This window comes from Cottoperca gobio, chromosome 12 (genome assembly GCF_900634415.1).
Source record: "Cottoperca gobio chromosome 12, fCotGob3.1, whole genome shotgun sequence".
In the NCBI taxonomy this organism is placed as follows: Eukaryota; Metazoa; Chordata; class Actinopteri; order Perciformes; family Bovichtidae; genus Cottoperca; species Cottoperca gobio.
Window position 1 is genome coordinate 19,970,709 of NC_041366.1, and position 20,293 is coordinate 19,991,001.

The 20,293-nt window shown below is 39.9% G+C and overlaps 2 protein-coding genes and 1 non-coding gene across 3 annotated transcripts; all 3 read left to right on the forward strand.

Annotated features, from left to right (window-relative positions):
* The first annotated feature begins 2,347 nt into the window (after nucleotides 1–2,347).
* LOC115016559 (protein phosphatase 1 regulatory subunit 26-like) lies at nucleotides 2,348–10,666 on the forward strand. The gene is made up of 5 exons (XM_029444371.1): nucleotides 2,348–2,564; nucleotides 4,364–7,553; nucleotides 9,665–9,779; nucleotides 9,957–10,042; nucleotides 10,155–10,666. Exons 2-5 carry the CDS (start codon nucleotides 4,435–4,437, stop codon nucleotides 10,189–10,191), a joined length of 3,357 nt encoding a protein of 1,118 aa, XP_029300231.1. The 5' UTR covers nucleotides 2,348–2,564; nucleotides 4,364–4,434; the 3' UTR covers nucleotides 10,192–10,666.
* Nucleotides 10,667–10,668: 2 nt separating this feature from the next.
* On the forward strand, nucleotides 10,669–13,972 carry LOC115016560 (28S ribosomal protein S2, mitochondrial-like). The gene is given in 5 exon segments (XM_029444372.1): nucleotides 10,669–10,820; nucleotides 11,074–11,190; nucleotides 11,879–11,999; nucleotides 13,323–13,555; nucleotides 13,558–13,972. Coding segments are annotated over 5 exon segments (783 nt in total). The 5' UTR covers nucleotides 10,669–10,795; the 3' UTR covers nucleotides 13,845–13,972.
* Nucleotides 13,973–16,575: 2,603 nt separating this feature from the next.
* Nucleotides 16,576–16,681, forward strand: LOC115017241 (small nucleolar RNA SNORA17). Its single transcript, XR_003833236.1, has one exon. It is a non-coding gene; the product is annotated as a small nucleolar RNA SNORA17 (small nucleolar RNA).
* The last annotated feature ends 3,612 nt before the right edge of the window (nucleotides 16,682–20,293 follow it).

Below are 20,293 nucleotides of genomic sequence, written 5' to 3' on the forward strand. Positions count from 1 at the left end.
ACCACAGAAAATGACTCAGAGCTCCTGCAAGGCAAAACAATCTGTTATCAATACTTAATAATGGCAACTTTTAGGACATATTTGTTCACTTGTTTTGCTTCATACCAGGTTACACACTATGTACAATACAATACATATGTAGAAATAGAGCTGCAAAGATTAGTCGACTTATCTTTTAGTTGATTATTTGATTGACATTGTTGATTTTTCATGCACAAATGACAGGAAATGCTGTTCTCAGCCTCTCAAATATGTCGATTTCCTGCTTTTCTCTGTTTTATATCATATTAAAGTGAATATTTGTGGGTCTTGGACTGACAAAACAAGATATTTAAAGACATAACCTCGGACTTTGAGAAACTACAATGGACATATTCTCCTATTCTGACATTCTATAGGCAATTAATTAAGGCAACTTTTAATCTAAAGAAATCTATGTTGGGCTAATAATAAATAAAAAGCTATAATATATGAAGATTTTGGCAGAAAGTTTATTTCCAAAGCCTCTGACAAACATTTTAAATATTTGTTTGGTGCATGGCCGCAGTGTGTGGGTTCGATGTGCTGGTCCTGTTTGATGTCACAAATATTTTCTATATTAGAATACTTTAAATTGCAGTAGATTCAATCACGCACAAGATACGCTTCTATTCACTACATTCGGGGTTAATGAGGGAGAAAAGAAAGTGTCTCAATCAATGATGCAAGATATGAGTCCATTCTCTCTAGACAGAACAAAGAAATCCTACATGTGTGACAGTTTAGGGAAACAAATTCAGATTACATTTGTGCAAACAGCTAATGTCAAATGACTAAATGTGTTATCTTTTAGCTCAGATGCCATGCAGTATGTAAAGAGGTTTGCAGCAGTAGCAGGTGACGCATCCCAATGAAAATCTTCTCCTGAGAAGGTGCCTATTCACCCTCACCAACTGTTTTTTAACACCATTTTATATCCCTGTATTGGTAAATCCAATTTGTTTTGGATCTACTTTTATTTATGTCGGCTTTTTGAGGCTAAGGGTTGGCAGGCTGTTTGATGCGTTGCCATTTAGTATTATTACTAGGAGAAGGTTTATTTTTGTCACAGAAGATGCAAAGATGCAGATGTGAAACAAAATCCAACACGTTAGTTTTTGAAGAACAAGACATGAACTGCTCTTTCTGCTTTCTTCTTTTTTGCAAAGTAGTTTTAAGTTTTCAGGCTTTTTGTGAGCATTTAAAATCCCAATTTTGTTGATACACTTCAGTTTTCCTTTTATCTTTCAATTTCTTTCTTTTGGATCATCTCGGGGACATAATAGACTGTAACACAAAGGCACATCTGGCCTGTTTTAGAAGTATATTACGTTGTTACAGAACATTTATAAAATATAAAGCGGGTATCAAGTCAAACTGGAACTAAGTACCACTGAAAACTATATGGTAGTACGGTAATACGTAGGATTATATACGAACGGTTGATATCAGTGTTTAGCATACAGGGAGTTGTCTAATTCATCAAACTACTACTTATTACATTTACTCAAGTAGCTTATTGTAGTTAATTACAATTTTGAGGTCATTTCTATTTTCTGCTACTTTATACTTCTACTCTACTACATTTTAGACGCAAATATTATTTTTTACTGCACTATATTTTTCAGACATTAGTTGTTTTTGACTGTTGAGATTAATAATACAAATGTAAAATGTATTAATAAATGATGTTTACCCAGCAGTATAAAAAGTAGACCTTTAACCTAACCTTTAACAGAAACAGTAATATATTATATTATTTTTTATATATATTAATATATATACATTACACTACATTTATTTGATTACTTTAGTTACTTTGAAGATTCAGATTCAAATAAACAACACAAATATAATATAATAATTGATCATGTATTATTATAGGTTAAGATCAACTTTATTAATCCCTTGGTGAAATGGCAAAATGACAAACGACGAGCAAAATAAATTAAAAAGGTTCCACCTGCAGCTGCAACATTACAGTGAACACATTAATGCAACAATAATTATAATCGAATATTATAATAGGCTATATATCATTCTCAAATGGGATGTTGTGCATAATGAGTATGCAGTAAGTATTTATTATACTTAAAGTGTAATTGTATTAAGTAATTAAGTAGGCTATGTGTATGCTAATACTTTTGCACGCTTACTTAAGTAAAACATCTGAGTAACCTCCTCCACCTGTAGGCTACACTTACTTAAACCTGTTTATTTATTTATTATTGCAGAATGACCAAATCAATATCAGACACATCACATCGCCGTGTTTTGATTTAATAATGTGAAATATAAAATGTGAGCGTGCATGTCTTCCGGTGGTGTGATGCCATATTTGAAAGAGTCCATGCTGGACTCTCGGTTTAAGGAAGCTGGTCCGCCCGGCGGTTGATGCGGAGGGGGGACTCGACGGCTGAAGCTTCAGGCGGTGCGTGAGCTGGCGACGGACACCGAAAAACCTCCACGACGGCTCTCCTAACATCTTAAATCAACGCAGCACTTAACGCAATCATGCTATAGAGGTGGTTCTGTGTCATATCAGGGTGAGTTAAACTCGTGCGCCTGTGTTTTATGGCTGTATCTGTGCAGAAAGTAGCCGAGGCTAGGAGGGTAAAGCTGTGGCTCAATACAAAGGCTTTCTTTGCCGGAGAAAATGCCGGGGCTGCAGCAGCCGGGAGGCCCGCCTGTGTCTTTCAAGTCACCGACTAGCCACGGTTTTATCCCTGCACTGTTTCACACCACCATCTCCTCGATGTTCTCCCTAAAACTGCAACCCTACTGTTTTATGTAGACGTGTTGACGGGCATTTCTTACGTTTAGCGATGTTATCGACTGAATTTCGAGCGTTTTGACAACCGTGGCCGGTACCAAGAAACATGGTTGCTCTGCGGAGTCTCCTAACGCTGCACGCCGGGCATCAGTGCAGTCCGTGCCGCTAGAGGGTTACGGGGACAGCCGGGGTTTCTCTGTCGCAAAAAGGAAAGCATCCGGGAGGGAAAATACACGCAATAACACGGCTGCTTATGCAATACAGAGCATGTTACCCGTTAATGTTGGCATGTCTAGTGAAACTTTCTTAAATATGTCAAACAAAGTTGGCATACGACTACGTTATGCTACGTTCTTAGCTCGGTTTATGAGCTTCTCGGCGTATTTTCTTCAACGGGGCGTCTTTGGGGACCCATCCTGGTTTCCATTTGCTGTTTTCTCCAAGGTTTTAGCAGGTTATAACATCTGAGGAGAATGATTAAGAGTTGTACATATTGTCTCTTGGTGTCAGGCTGTAGTCGGGGCGCCCATTCCCCCTGCAGGGTGCAGAGTTGTAAGGGAGGATTCACATTTGGGGTAGAAAGGGTGTTGCAAAGGCTCTCAACTGAGTTAATGTCTGAAAGCATGCTCGTTCATGGAGGCTCACTACAGGCTGTTGCAGGGTTTAGCTCTGGACATGACTCATAGTCTTATTGGGTTCAGCAGGTGCAGCCTTACTATCCAATATGTACGTAGCCTGGCAGGTATCCGGAGTAACATTTTCCATTCGTGTGCACAAATTGTGTTTGCACCACGTAACAGAAAGGAACAAGTTGCAGTCATTGTAACATATGTGTGCAACTGATCAGTGTTGGAATCTGACTAAGTACATTTACTCAAGTATTTGAATACATTTAAATGTTCTGCTACTTTACTAGTTACTTTTGACTACTTTTCCAACCCGGCAGTGCAGTAAAGAAGTCCTTTAACTACCTTTACTAAGCTCACATGTTAAAGCATCAACCATTGTAATCTAATAATGTTAGTATATATATATATAGATTGATACAAATATGTGCGTTTATCAGTATCTGCATCGACAATCACACAAAATGAGCTGGAAACTATCGGATATTGGCAAAAAAAAAATATTGTGCATCCCTATTCCATATTTATTGCATTAGACGGTTTGATGTGAGCATAGTCAAAGCTGTCCATCAACGAGAGTTTAAACAACATCCAACTCTCTCTAATTGAAACTGAATTAGAGAGAGGGTGTTGAGGGGACAAGGACCAATTAGATAAACATGACCATTTAACACTTTTAATTTGGGGGTATTGATGCAGTAATTAGAGGAGTACAGCTGTTAGTCTCCCGCTGACACTGGGGTGCTCGATAATAAATGAATAAACTAGCCACAAAAACCATGTAATTATTGGATTTATTTTCATTAATAGTAATTTTCCTTTAAATGGGTATTAAAGTTCGTTCCATGTGGTCTGGAAAATGTCTTAAAAATACTTTATTTTAACTTGTTGAAACCCTGAGTGTGGTTTGACACGCCTGTCACTCTTGTTTCTGTTTTCTTCTCAGATTGAACAATGTGATTGTGATCGGAGGCAGCTGCACTCCAATGGTCGAGGACCTCACCTCACTTCACTAGAATGTACTTGATGAATGTACCTCCTGTCGCAGCGAGGCAAACAGAATGGAGAACATGTGGCCCACCTGGAGGCTTTAGCCTTCCGATCTGCTTCAATGACTCTGACACCGAGTTGTCCACCAGAGGCACACCTATCTCAGATAAGGTCCAGATGATCATAGAGAGCCTTCGGAGCACCCAGTCCTCGCTTGAGATGGGCGACGAGATCGAAGGAAACGTACCACCAGGACAGGAAGGTCATCCCCAAGTCTGCAAGGTTGCAATGGGTTCTTATGTGGGAGCAAAGGCCAAAACCAAAGGTCCCACTGAAAACCAACAGGCAGCGGTTTCCTCCCCAATCCACCATGAGAGCAGTGACTCTGACAGCGATGGTTCTGTGGACAGAGGAATCGAGGAGGCAATACTGGAATACTTGAAGGAAAAGGATGATCACAAACGCAAGGCGGAACCGTGCTTCAACTTTCTCCAATCATCCAAAATTCCCAAGAAGGAGGAGGTTTCCAAATCGATCTCTGACGGCAACACATTTGTGATTGCCAGTAGCCAGTTTCCAAAAAGCGTTAAAGTTGAGACTCCCACAGCACCAGCTGTTACACCTATGAAAAGGTTTATCCAAAACAAGGTCTCCATAAATTACAACACGGTTAAGAAATTTGATTGGAATAAAAGTGCTTCAACCAAAAGTTTAGCCTTGCCCAGTCCCTCGATCAGCCTCTTCAACAAAGTACATTGCCCGGTCACAATTAAGGTGGAGGAAGACTCAAATGATTCCAGTAGTGATGATGGCATTGAGGAAGCCATTCAAATATACCAGTTAGAGAAACAGGAAGAGCAGAACAAAATTTTCAATCCACGTGTATTCAAAGAAGAGTCTGACTCCACTAGCGATGATGGCATTGAGGAAGCTATTCGCTGCTACCAGCTTGAGCAAAAGGAGAAGAGCGTCCTGAGCCCATTCTTTCACGAGGAAGACCCCTTTAGTAAGTCATTAATACATGCTGTTGGAAGTACAAGCACGGAAAACATGAAGAAACACAGACTGAGAAAGAAAAAGACCGTAGCAGAGAAAGAAGTGAAACCTCCCGCTTCGTCTATTTGCATACCCAAGAACACATTTTCAGAGAGCTCAAAGGGGAAAGGAAATGAACTGCTTTTGTTTAAAGTAGAAGGCTTTAAGGAGCAACTTACCCCGGCCCCTCCAAAGGCGACTACAACTGCAGAGCTCCTGTGTGCTGAGGCAATACTGGACATTTCCAAAACTGTCATGCCCGGGGTCTTCCCTCAAAGTGGCGGCCTCAGCAGTTCCACTCCCACTGAATCTTCCTTGCAATCTTCCCCCCCTGAAAACTGCCCAGATGAAGAAAGTGACGGCAGCTCCATTGATAGTGAAGAAGGGATAGAGCAAGAAATCAGGAATTTCCTTGAGCAGAAGGCCCAAATGCACAAACAGCCGCCCACTGCTGCCAATCAAGACCCTCAAAGTATAAATGAGCCAGAGAAAGCGAAACAAGTTGCAACACAAAAGAAACCTCAAAAATTGTCTTTGACACAGAAAAGAAAACAAAAAGAGGGAACAGCGCCCAACACGCCGGGGACAGATTACGATGTTAAAGAAACGGCCCCTAAACCGTCCTCTGAGCTTGGAAAGGAATCCTGCCCGTTGTTATTTTCCCAGGGAAGTCGAACACTCACAAAAGCTGGACTACGCAAGACGGAGCAAAGTGGAGACAAAAGCAGCTCGCTCGACAGTGATGAGGACCTAGACACCGCTATAAAAGACCTGCTCAAGACAAAAAAGAAGTCAAAGAAAAAAACTAGAGACTTAAAGCGGAAATCAAGGATGAGCCTCAAGGAGGACGAACCACCGCTGGGAAATACTTTAGAGACCAAAAAGTTAAAACCTGAACCTATTTCCATGAAACTTTTGAAAAAAGTAGAAAAGAGTAAGGTTGACATGAAGTCCGGATTGAGTAGTAAGAGCATTTCACAACATAAACAAACCAATAAGAGTAGAGAGCACGACGGTGAATCGGCAGCTGAGGTTAAAGACTCCCCGTTTCCGTACCGTACTCAGATAAAGGAGGACAGCAGTTCAGTAGACAGTGACGATAGCATTGAGCAAGAGATCAGAAGGTTTCTGGCTGAAAAGGCCAAAGTTTCAACCGCAGAGAAAAGTAAAGATGAAGACGTATCAAGAAACGGTACTATGGCGGTTTGTACCCTACTTCGAGATGAAGACATCAAACGGGAAGATCAGCTGGCTGAAATTCCAATAGAGAGTCACAGTCCAGGACAATCTCCTTTGAGGAGTCAGACTCTTCCAGCTCCACAGAGTTTGCTGCAGGACATTTCTAGTATCAGCGCACAATCGCCTCTGTCCTGCAGCCCCAGTCTTTTGGAGCCAGCGGACGGGGCGGGGGCCGCAAGAACCGAGCAACGGAGGCCTACCTTTGGGAGAGGAGACGTCCCCACGGCCCCACAGATGGAGAGAGTTTGGCCAGCATTGAGTCCTAACATTGCTCATTCACAGTCAAACAAGTGGCGCCAGAGCCTCGGACTCCCCACGACCGACTCTAGGACGATTAATCGGACTCAATTCCATATCACCTCGTCTAAGACCAGCGAGACTGCACCAGCACCTCCACCATATCTAAGCGAAGGTCCCAAATCACAGACTCCAGTCACTGTTTGGTCCTCTGCAAGGACCAGCAGAGCTCCTTTACCCAGCTCCACAGAGACAAATGTAAAGACCCCGTTCAGATCTGCTGGTTTGAGTCTTTTGTCTTCTGCCAAGCAGCATCCAAGGATGTCCTTTACACAGAGGTCACAGTGCCCTATAGAAGGAGAGACGGAGAGTATGGTGCACATGTCTAAAGACAAGAGTGTGTTTGTTGAACTGGAATCTAATAGGACCAACCATGTCCAGGTTCGAAGCAGGGAAAGGAGCGAAGGAAATGAGAGAGCGGACTTGCTAAGTGAGAATAAGAGAGAATGCGAGAGCGTGAAGATAGACAATAAAGAAGTGCATCTAGAAAGAACAGACGAAGAGTTTATAGACGAGGCAGATTGTGAGTCAGGCAACAGGAGAAATCCAGGGAAGAAGCAGGGCTTTTCCACATTGTAAGTATTTTCTTTGGCCTCTATGTTCCATAGCATCATAATCCAATTTAATATGAGTATCTTGATTGTGCCCTGCTAATAAATATAATGTAGGTTACGATCAGACTCATTCATTTATAGGCTCGAAGGGAGTGTTTGTTTATACGATAAAAAGAAACAAGCATTTTTTTTAAAAATGTGTTTGTACATTTATACGGCTTTGTAACACAATGACACCATCATGGAACGTTTCTGTTGTGCTCTGAGGTTCGTTCATATCGTCAAACTTTTGAAAAGCAATACAGTGACGTTTTGGTACGAGAGCAGTACCACCATCACAATGCTGAATGCTTCCCTGCAAAAACATCATCATCCTAAATATCTTTCACATTTTATGTAAAAAGAAGTGACCAAGAAAAATAACCTCATTATGGCAAAAATAAAGATTTAGGGTTAAGACCAAATGCTTAAGATTTGTCTTTTTTTATATACCAGAGGGACCGCTCAACGTATCAATGTTAATCAGAAAATACATGCTGTTATTACTTAATCTTACCCAATGTAACTGTCATATGTGGGTTTACTTTGATAATTCGTTTTATGTGCAGAAGTTAAAACGCATTTATTGTTGTTATTGTGATATATTTTCCATCGCAGCCGTCATTAGGCGTGTCCCAATAAAAGCCAGAAGACAAAACGTGTATTATAAACTGCCTTCACGTTTTGGATAAAGCAGAACGACACATTGTACGTGATTTGGTGCCATCACTGTGCTGAGAGTGAAACAGGAAAAGAGACGTGCGTGCAACAACACTTTGCAGCTTTTCTTTGTCAGGTTTTAATTTCTTTGGGTTTTGGGCTGTTGGTGGAACGAAAACAAGACATTTGAAGGCGTTACACTGGGCTCTGGGGCGTTCTGATGGGTAAGGGTTATCAGTTGATCACTAAGGGAAACCAGTAGGGCACTCGGTGAGCGCAGACCGTGCTGCATCCTTCCAAGTTTCATGGAAATCAGGCCGGAGGTTTTTCCGTAATCCTGTTGATAAACAAACCGAACCGAGCAGCACTAAACACTGTTATTGGGAAAATCTCATGCAGAACCGAGCTATATGGCTAAATAGTTCTTAATTAATCTCTAACGTGTGATTGCATTCATCCTAAATGCTTTTTTAGATTATAATAAAAAGGCCAGTGAGATGGAAACTAATCTATCATAATACAGATCACCCTGACGTAACCGTTTAGTCTCTTCTCCCTATTTTGAACCTTCACGCACGTATCGTCTTCTGTATCGTCATCTGTCTCTTGACTTCACCCCTCGGTGCATCCCTCCCTACCTGAAGCTCTAAATGTGGGTGCTTCTAATGATGATAATCCCAGAAGATTACCGTCTCACCTCACCCACAGATTGAGGATAGCCTTTCTAATTTTTGCACATAAAGAGAAAAGGCCAGGATACACTTTTTAAAGCAGATTATACCCTTGACCCTTAACAGCCACCGCTTTTTAGAGCAATTTGCATTTGTGACTGGAACAATCGTGTATCCTCTCGACTACCATGGAGATGTTCTACATCTTCACAACATTTGCTTTTCAAACACAGTGCCCTTGTATGGTTTCAATTTTTAATACTCAGATGAAAGCCACTATAACAGTCTTGGACTTATTACCTTTATGAATCAAGTGTTGTTCCAGATTCCACAGAAGCCACATAGTTACTTCTCTCTGTCTTGATTACCTTGATATTTAGTGTGTTCATTTCTTTTGTCAAGTTGAAGTTTTCTTGAATGTCCTATGAAAAAAAAAAAAAAAAAAAAAGTTATTTATTTTTGTTTATCAAAAAAGAAGTTACTGAACATGCTGTGCATTGCCAGGTTTTGTAAATATTTTGTAAGAAGTGTTCTTTTACTCTTTCGTGGGAAAAAAAAACTTTTGCTGTGTCTTTTAAGTGCATCTGTGTAATAAAGAGTGGAATCCGAGCAACAATGGGTCTTCCTCATTACTAATGTATAATAATAACCCTAACACTCCTCGTGGTTGCAGGCGGAAAGATGGACTTTGGGATGAATTATTCGAGCATTAAGTCATAACTGCAAAATGGTCTGATGTGTGTCCTGCTCTGCCTTGCTCAGGTCTTTGTCCAGTGCCATTGACCCTGGCATCACCTTCAGATCTTGCATAGCTCTTACCACAGAGGACCGAAGCAGGATGTTCAACAGGAGGTACCTGGCTGAAAAATGCAACAAGGTACGCTTATGTTGAGACTTGAGTTTTTGGTGCAGAGTGTTTTGCTTCATTATTTGTATCCCGTTACGGTGAAACCACCAACGCACCAGCCTCGTCAATGGCAAGCAAAAGTGTTACTTTTTGTTTGTTTGGCTGTTGTCAATATCCAGAGTGTGAAATATTGCATGATGCTTACAGGTGGTACCTTCTCGCAGCCGTGCTCCTGTTTACAACAAGGCTGTGGAATGTGTCAAGAGAAAGCTTCAGTTCATTCCAGTCAACAGGTAAGTGTGTGTGTGTGTGTGTGTGTGTGTTTAGATCAATATGTTTTTTTCGACTGACTGAACCCAGTTAAATAAAAACCCATTCATCTTAAATGATTTTCATCTTTTTCAGGAGAAATGCAGCATCCAGCCACCACAGCATAACATAATGAAATGTAATTCTGTATTTGAAACATGCATGTAGGTGATGTTTGATATTACAGTATGTGGATTGCTGAATAATTATTTTGCACTTTATTAAGTGTTTATTAATGTTTGTTTACTTAAAGTTTGGTGTTAGATTTGATGTTGCAGGCTGGTGGCATTGAATTTTGCTTTTTAGTTTTTACAGCATTTGGTAAATATAAAAAAAATTAAGGACATTTTTCCAGGTTGTAAGGATAAATGGAAGTCTGCTTGTTTGTTTATGTAGCCAATAAAGGGCATTTGTGGTTTTTGCAGTTTGGGACTAAAAAGTAAATCCCAATTTTTCACATTGCTACTTTATAATAAATCAATCATTTGTTCTAAAGCATTTCTTAATAATGGTTTATATTCTTGTTTACCTTTTTATAGCCAAATAACACAAGGGTGTTAATGTCAGTTGTGTTGTATTTGGTTTTCAATAAAGTTGTGAAGTGAAGACAATTATTTGGCATCATGGGTATTGTAGTTTAGTACAGAACGCTTTCACGACGGAGGAACTTTACGGCAGTCCATGAACTACAAAGACGCAGTCGCAGTTTCCTGACCTTCTGAGGTACTCAAGCAAGCATGGCTGCCCGGGCACTGACGAAAGGTATCGGCATATAAGTATTGTTTAATTGTCCGACAGAATAATATTACAAATGGAATAATGTAGGTTTATCCCAAAAATGATTTATACGTAGAACAGTTGTGTTGTTCTGTGTTATGCTAACCTAACTGACACATTAGCCGTCTAGCCTATAGCCAACGTCTGTTATGTTAGCTAGCTGCGTAGCTAGCAATACTAGCTTGTTACAAGCTAACAATATCGGATGTTTTGACCGATATGTGTGTCTTATATTTAGGGCTTTGGGGGCTGCGACACTCCAGAGCTGTTACACTGGGATACCCCTCTGGTGGACATCACTATGGCACTGCAGCGTCTATCAAAACACCTCAACTCCAAACTGACGAGGTTTCAGGTGAGCTAATCAGGTCAGGAGTGTGTGTGTCGGTTTTGTGTGTCTCTAGTCTTTAATTGATATTTAATTGAATTTGATAAGGAGGATGAAATTGAACAGTTCGAATACAGAGCATGAAACTGATGTGCTGCACAGAGAGTTTATAGCTAACTACACATGTAAGACTGTTACAATGTTACAAGCTTTCAATGTCATACAACTCCAAGACTCCACTACTAATAAAGAAATACAATAATATGCACATCCCAAAATACTCCTACTACAATATGCATGCATATACACTAATATACCTGGGTAATTAACAGTAATTGTGCATGTACTGCACTAAGGTACTGCTTTGGTTTGCTTTTAGCCAGCACTTAACATTTGTTGTGAATAATTTAATTTCAGATGGTAATGTGTTCTTTATAGAGAAAGCTGATTGTCCAAATCTAGTACAATGGTATTTTACATTTGCCGTTCAGCGTGCTCCTAGTTACCATCTTGTTTTTGGATATATCTGGAAAAAGGCTCCGGGGCTACACTGTTAATACATTTGAAAATTAATTTAATAAAACAAAAATGTGTAAAGCTCTCAAAGCTAAGCAGATTGTGTCTTTTTCGTGTGCGACAGTGATGCCCCCGGACAGGCTTTTCATATATTATTTCCCATATTCTGATTAAGCAATGTGTTTTCTCCTACATACAGAAAAGATAATGAAACTTCCCCTCGAGAGCCCAGACTTCTTCCGTGTGTCAGAGCTCTTCTCGGTGAAAGCAATGTTCTACGCCGGAGTGCATCTGGGTCACAAAAAAGGTTCCAGGCACAGGTTGGTATGAATTCAGCTCATCAGTATAATACCAATAACTTCAAGATATCTTCACTAGTGCAGAGGAAGACACGATGTTAAAGCAATTCTTTTGATTCGACCATTTCAGTGTGAGGGGATATGGCTGCAACTTATATTTATTTTCATTATTAAGTAATCTGCTGAATATTTTCTTGATAAATCAATGATATGAAAATACTTAAAGGTCACATTTCTACAACCTCAAAGCCTAATGTGTTGTCCGTAAATCAAGTTTTCAAGTTATTTTATTGGTCATATGCACAATAACTCCAGTGAAGCAGTCGTTGGCAATACAATTATTTAGTTCTCAGGCTCCCTCCAACAATTCTCGTGCAATATGTGTAAAATAAATCACTTGCTTTGTCTATTCAAATTTTTAAATAAGTAGAGTAATTGTTTCAGATATAGTGCTGGATATTGAGATGTACCAGATAGTACAAAGTGCAGGATATGACCTTGTTTTTGTCTTTGATTCTGTCCTCCAAAACATTGATTTGAAATGAAATCAATGACCAGTTCCAACACAGTGGAGTAAAGCTAGAGCAATTGTCCCTGTACAGTTACAGAGTGCCCTGTGTAAATGTAATATCCTGTCAGGCAGATAATCTAAAACATTTTATATTACTTAAAATGTCGTGTGTGTCCAGGGTTATAATCATTTTCTTCTTTTTGTTCACAATCCAAAATGTCGTTGCTAAACTACACAACTCTCCTTTTATTCTGAGCTTTTCTATTTAATTGTGCAAGTTGGGAATGTACAATTGCACCTCTGACAAAGATTCAAACCACGTCACAATAAAGCCCCTCCACTACCTTTACATTACAACAAACATGCAGGGAATGCAGAGTTAGTATCAACACTAGCTCTATGCATTAAAATGGCTTCTCACAGCAAGAGAAAACCCAGAACAGAAAATGTTGTGATAGATTGACCGCTGACAAATCAATAAGTCAATTGTATACACAGGGATTGCTCTGACCCTGTAAATTGAAGCACGATATGCTGCTGGGACTTATTTAGTCAATAATGATATAAACATGTAGCTCGTGGTGGAAGCATCAATTCCAAATCCTTTTGATTTGCCTTTTATAAATCAAAAGTACTGCTTAGTAAATTAAAGATTAAGTACGCCGTTACCTCCAGACCCTTTACACTTCAGTAGACTCAAGCAATGCGTCTTCTCTGCATCTCGGCCTTTGCCATCCTAGGCGAAATAATATCGCGTCCAGCAAGCCCACATCTCATATTCAGAATTGTGTGCGATTTCCAACACAGCCTAACTCTAATCCTCTTTCTCTCAGGCTCATGGAGCCATACCTCTATGGCTGCCGTTTGGACCAGGATATAATCGATCTCGACAAGACTACGGAGCACCTCCAGCAAGCCCTGAACTTCATCGCACATGTAGCGTATCGAGGTGGCGTCATACTGTTTGTCAGCCGCCAGCGTCGGTTTGGCCACCTGGTGGAGAACACTGCAAAGGGTTGTGGGGAGTACGCCCACACGAGGTACTGGCAGGGCGGCCTCCTTACCAACGCCCCATCCAGTACGGCCAAGGTATCCGCTTACCGGACCTCATCATCTTCCTTTACACTCTCAACAATGTGTTTGAGCCGCACGTTGGAATCAGAGATGCGGCAAAGATGAACATTCCTACAATTGGTATTGTGGACTCAAACTGCAACCCCAGCCTGTTGACGTACCCGGTGCCCGGCAATGATGACACTCCGGGCTCCATGGAGTTGTTCTGTCATTTATTCAAGATGACTATCATTCGTGCTAAGGACAAACGGAAACAGATGGAGCTCATTCATTCTGTTTAGGGCGACAAACTATCGATTGTTTCTATTATCAATTAATCTGCCATTTGTTTCTCGATTTAATTGTTTAGTCTATAAAATGTCAGAAAATTGTCCATCCCAGTTTCATCAAGGTGATCTCTTTAAATGTCTTGTTTGTCAGTACAAAACCAAGATATTCACTTTATTATGATATTAAACGCAGGAAGTATAAATATTTGAGAGGCTGGAAACAGCATTTTCTGGCATTTTTGTTTGATTAATTATTTAAACGATTAATCGATTATCAAAATAGTTGCTAAAGGGTTAGTCAACTAATCTTCGCAGCTCTACTGTTAAGACTGAACAATGTGTATATTATTATTATTATTATTAAATGAATCTTGTTTCTGTTACATATCGTCTTCAGGTTTTAATTTAATATTCTTCTTTTGTGCAAATGTAGCTGTTGGGCACCGCTGACTCTTGTGTTTACGTTGGCTGCCATAATGTTTGCTGTTGCATTCGTACTCACGCCCACAGGTTGTGGAACACATGCTTCATAATAACTAAACGCTTTCAAATTATATCAGTGTCCAAGTTCCCTTCTAATTGTCTGTCTTTTTCGTTGTCACTGTGTTAGTACACATTTAGCTGAATGTACATTTACATCAGTATGTGTCAAAGAGTTTGTTTACTTCATGTGCTCATTGAGCCGGGTCGACCATCAGCTGCTGAGTCAGCTGATGGGCCATTACATAGATAAACTGTTCACTGTTCTTACATTTATTTAAAACCTGTTTCAAAAAAAGAAAATTTGAATGAATTATTCAAATATACTGTATGTCTCGAACACATTTTTAAAACAAAATAAAAGATTTTCCAAAACGATACGAAAAGCAGATTAAATTAATGACATATGTAAGAATAATTTCCCCTGTCGGTAGAAACAAATGACACCCTGCTTTATTAGGGAGTTTTAATGGCGTTACAATTAATAATCGGCGCAAAGTAGATGAAGTTTGGTCGCTCTCGGGTTCCGTAGTTCCTGCACGTTCTCCTACCACCAGGCGAAAATGCTGCAAGGACGAACAGGTGAGTCCGAACATGTGACGACAAACAGCACAGGTTCATAATAATACTTGCATTTTATTAGCTAATAAGACATTTCACGTGTTGCCAAATTGAAACGTTTGCATAGATTTTTACGTAAACTTCCATTTCAATTCCCACATAACTAATCTTTATTATTATAGGCTACTTTTAATCACAGTCGACGTTTACTTTCAGATGAATGTTTATTCCCAATGCTGTTTCTTGTGTTTGGTGAGTTTCCTGCTTTGGTAAACACGCAACAGGCTATTTTAGTTATAAGCTAATCATGGCATCACACATGAAGAGTTTAGGTTTTACTTAATTTACTTTAACTGAATTATTCTAAATGAGCAGATTTACTGGACAGTTCTGTCAAACCTGGAACATGAATGCATGGATATTAATACAAGTATCTTTTACTTAACTGTAAGAAACAGGCCTACCTCAGTCTAAAATACTGAAATGTACTTAACATAAAAAGTAAAAGTGGGCTACTCATGCAGAATGGCTTTTTTCACATTGTTATATTTAGTATTATTATAAAAATATTATATTTGGATCACTAACAAAATACACGTTTGAGCCTTTTTAATGCTGTAGTTAATCAACATGGAGCCAGGTTTACCTTATACTACTGGGTACATTAGTATTAAAGTGCGGCTTCATATCAGAAAACATGTTTTTTTATGTTAAAAGTAACTATTTGTGTCAAATAAATGTAAAAGTACAATATTTCCCTCTGAGATTTAAGCTTTAATATTTAATTTAATTATTCTATCCAACTTTGCTGCAGGGAAATGTTTCCAGAAATGTAAAAATAAGTAGGATATAAAGAATTACGTACACTCACAGCGACTGGTGCTTCACTCCAGGACATGTTGATGGTGACTAGTAACTGATCTATCGCTCTTGTTCACGCAGGTCCATGCACAGAGAGAGGGAGCATGGCTTGGCCCTCTTGAGGACAGCTGATCTCAGATATTGCGATGACTGCGTTTCAGAGAATGGTAACCGGTCTTGTTAAAAATGTTCACTGTAACTGGACCCCTGCGGGTTCATTTTGCCCTTTGAGATGCAACTCTGACTGCAGTGTCTCTGTGTGCAATAAGTGGGCAGACAGTAACTGACTGGCTCACGATGGCTTTGGGTATGGAACCGAGCCGGATACTTTAAGTACATCTTTATTACATTTAATCAATTCATCTTTGTGTTGTTTAGTTGTTATGAGGCTGCTTTAAACCCATAGTTCCTGTCAGTTACACCAAACACTTCACACATTTTGTTTTATTTTTATTTTATTTTTCAGAGTATGTTTTTATATATTTAGTTTATTTTTGTTTTTAAATCATGTTATTATTTATTATTTAACCTACAAAACGTGTGAAAAACAACAGGGATTAGTGAGAGTTTATGGAAATCCCATGCTTCCTAATTCTTTCTGTAGAGATGTAGTGTAACTAAACACTGAATGAAATTGACGTACATTTGTATTTACCTTACAAATCACCTTCGATGGACCAGACGAACCCGTGCAGCAGCAGCAGCAGCAGCAGCAGCAGCAGCAGCAACAGCAGCAGCAGCAGCAGCAGCAGCAGCACAGATGCTGTGGAAGGTAAGAATTCATGCTGACTCGACACTTGGCAGACTATGTGCTCCGGCGCTTCCTTTGGCTCTCGTCCAGCGTGCCACTTGAGGCGTTGCAGTCCGACGTTGCGTTGAGGCTGTGTCACAAGGTGGCAGAGCATAAAAGGTCTACATCATCATCATCTGCGGTCTATACCTACAACAAGTGGGGATTTGGAGTGATGGAGTTCACAGATCACTTTATGGAAAGTTGGTAGAGGATGAAATGATTGTTGAATTTAAAAACCAACACAAGCAAACTAATTGTCTGATTGTGATGTATCTTCACGGCGTAGAAGCCAAACATCTGGAGCCATCTGCAGATATGTATGTAAGACATGGTGAGCTTACTTTATTCTTGTGTTTTATTTCTATTCTCTTGACTCTTAAAGGCTGTTTTTAAATGTATTTAAATGTCATTTTATAATGCGTTTCTTTTGCACTTTGAATTGCCTTGTTGTTGAAATGTGCTAAATGTAAAAACTTGCCTTAAACCCCTTGAGACCACACAGCAGGATACCTTTGTGATATTTTGTTGACCAGATAATCAATAAAAGGTTAAATGTAATTGAGTCTTTTATTTAACTGCACCACAGACGGGAAATCAGACCAGCAGTTTCCATACATCATCCAGAAGAAGATCAATGATCTCACGCACCTCGAACAATCTGGGCTGGTTCCCTCAAATGCAGTCAGTGTCCTCTGACTCAGACTGTGACTGGTGACTGACAGCTGTCATCACTGTCTGCCAGCTCTGTATCTTCATCATCACTGTCTGCCAGCTCTGTATCTTCATCATCACTGTCTGCCAGCTCTGTATCTTCATCATCACTGTCTGCCAGCTCTGTATCTTCATCATCACTGTCTGCCAGCTCTGTATCTTCATCATCAGTGTCTGCCAGCTCTGTATCTTCATCATCAGTGTCTGCCAGCTCTGTATCTTCATCATCAGTGTCTGCCAGCTCTGTATCTTCATCATCAGTGTCTGCCAGCTCTGTATCTTCATCATCAGTGTCTGCCAGCTCTGTATCTTCATCATCACTGTCTGCCAGCTCTGTATCTTCATCATCAGTGTCTGCCAGCTCTGTATCTTCATCATCAGTGTCTGCCAGTCCTTTTATCTTTTCACTTTCTTCTTTTGGATCATCTCGGGGGACATAATAGGATGACCAAAGGCACATCGGCGGTTTTAAAGTATATTACGTTGTTACAGAACTTTATAAAATAATAAGCGGGTTATATCACGTCAAATGGAAATAAGTACCACTGAAAACTATATGGTTAGTAACGGTAATACGTAGGATTATATCGAACGGTTGATACAGTGTTTAGAATACAGGGAGTTGTCTAATTCATCAAACTACTACTTATTACATTACTCAAGTAGATATTGTAGTTAATTACAATTTGAGGTCATTTCTTTTTCTGCTACTTTCTTAATTCTACCTAATACATTTTAGACGCAAATATTATTTTACTGGCACTATATTTTTCAGACATAGTGGTTGTGACTGTGAGATTAATAATACAAATGTAAAATGTTTAATAAATGATGTTTACCAGCAGTTATTAAAAATAGACCTTTAACCTAACCTGTAACAGAACACAGTATATATTTATTATTATTTTTTCTATATATTAATATATATACATTACACTACATTTATTTGATTACTTTAGTTACATTTGAAGATTCCGATTCAAATAAACAACCACAAATATAATATAATAATTGATCAGGTATTATTATAGGTTAAGATCAACGTTATTAAGCCCTTGGTGAAATGGCAAATGAACAAACGACGAGCCAAAATAAATAAAAAAAGGTTCCACCCTGGCAGCTGCAACAATGCAAACAACATTCTAATCGAATATTATAATAGGGCTATATATCATTATCAATGGGATGTTGTGCATAAGGAGTTGCAGTAAGTATTTATTATTACTTAAGTGTAATTGTATAAGTAATTAGTAGGATGTATGCTAATACTTTTGCAAGCTCTTACTTAAGTAAAACATCTGAGTAACCTCCTCCACCTGTAGGCTACCAATGACATGAAACCTGTTTATTATTAGTATTGCAGAATGACCCAAATCAATATCAGGACACTCACATCGCCGTGCGGGTTTGATTTAATAATGTGAAATATAAATGTGAGCGTGCAGTCTTACGGTGGTTTGTGATGGCACACCCATATTTTGAAGAGTCCATGCTGGACTCTCGGTTTTAAGGGAAGCTGGTCGCCCGGCGGTTGATGCGGAGGGGGGACTCGACGGCGGAAGCTTCAGGCGGTGCGTGAGCTGGCGACGGACACCGAAAAACCTCAACGACGGCTCTCCTAACATCTTAAATCAACGCCAGCACTTAACGCAATCATGCTATTAGAGGTGGTTCTGTGTAATATCAGGGTGGAGTCTAAAACTAGTGCGCCTGTGTTTATGGCTTGTTGTATCTGTTGCAGAAGTGCGAGCTAGGAGGGGTAAAGCTGTGGGTCCATACCAAAGGCTTTCTTTGCGGAGAAAATGCCGGGGCTGCAGCAGCCGGGAGGCACGCATGTGTCTTGCAGGCAAAGACTAGCCACGGTTTTATCCCTGCACTGTTTCACACCACCATCTCCTCGATGTTATCCTAAAAACTGCAACCCTACTGTTTTAGTAGACGTGTTGACGGGCATATTTATTACGTTTAGCGATGTATCGACTGAAATTTCGAGCGTTTTTGACAACCGTGGACCGGTAACCAATGAAACATGGTTGCCTCTTGCGGGTCTCCTAACGCTGACGCGGGCATCAGTGCAGTCCGTGCCGCTCGCTTAGAGGGTTAGGGAAGACGGGGGTTCTCTGTCGCAAAAAGGAAAGGCATACGGGAGGGAAAATACACGCAATACACGGCCTGCTTATTGCAATACAGAGCATGTTACCCGTTAATGTTGGCATCATGTCTAGTGAACTTCTTAAATATGTCAAACAAGTTGGCATACGACTACGTATATGAGACGTTATTAGCTAGGTTTATGAGCTTCTAGGCGTATTTCTCTTCAACGGGGCGTTCTTTGGGACCCATCCTGGTTTCCATTTGCTGTTTTCTCCAAGGTTTTAGCAGGTTATAACATCTGAGGAGAATGATTAAGAGTTGTACAATTGTCTCTTGGTTGTCCAGGACTGTGTAGTCGGGGCGCGACATTCCCACTGCAGGTGCAGAGTTGTAAGGGAGGATTCACATTGGGGTAGAAAGGTGTGCAAAGGACTCCTAAACTGAGGTTAATTGTCTGAAAGCATGCTCGTCATGGAGGCTCCACTTACAGGCTGTTGCAGGGTTTAGCTCTGGACTGACTATATCGTGTATTGGGTTCGCAGGTGCAGCCTTTATATCCAATATGTACGGAGCCTGGGCAGTATCCGGAAGTAACATTTTCCATTTCGTGTGCCAAATTGTGTTTGCACCACGTCACAGAAAGGAACAAGTTGCAGTCCATTGTAACATATGTGTCAACTGATCAGTGTTGGTTGGAATCTGAATAAGGACATTGACTCAAAGTATTTGATACATTTAATGCTTCTGCTACTTTACTAGTGATTTTGACTACTTTTCCAACCCGGAAGTGCCGTAAGCAGTCTTTAACTACTTTACTAAGCTCACTGTTAAAGCATCACCATTTTAATCTAATAAGTTTAGTATATATAGTATAGATGTTACAACAATGTGCGTTTATCAGATATGCATCGACAATCACACAAAATGAGCTGGAAACTATCGGATAGTTGGCAAAAAAAAC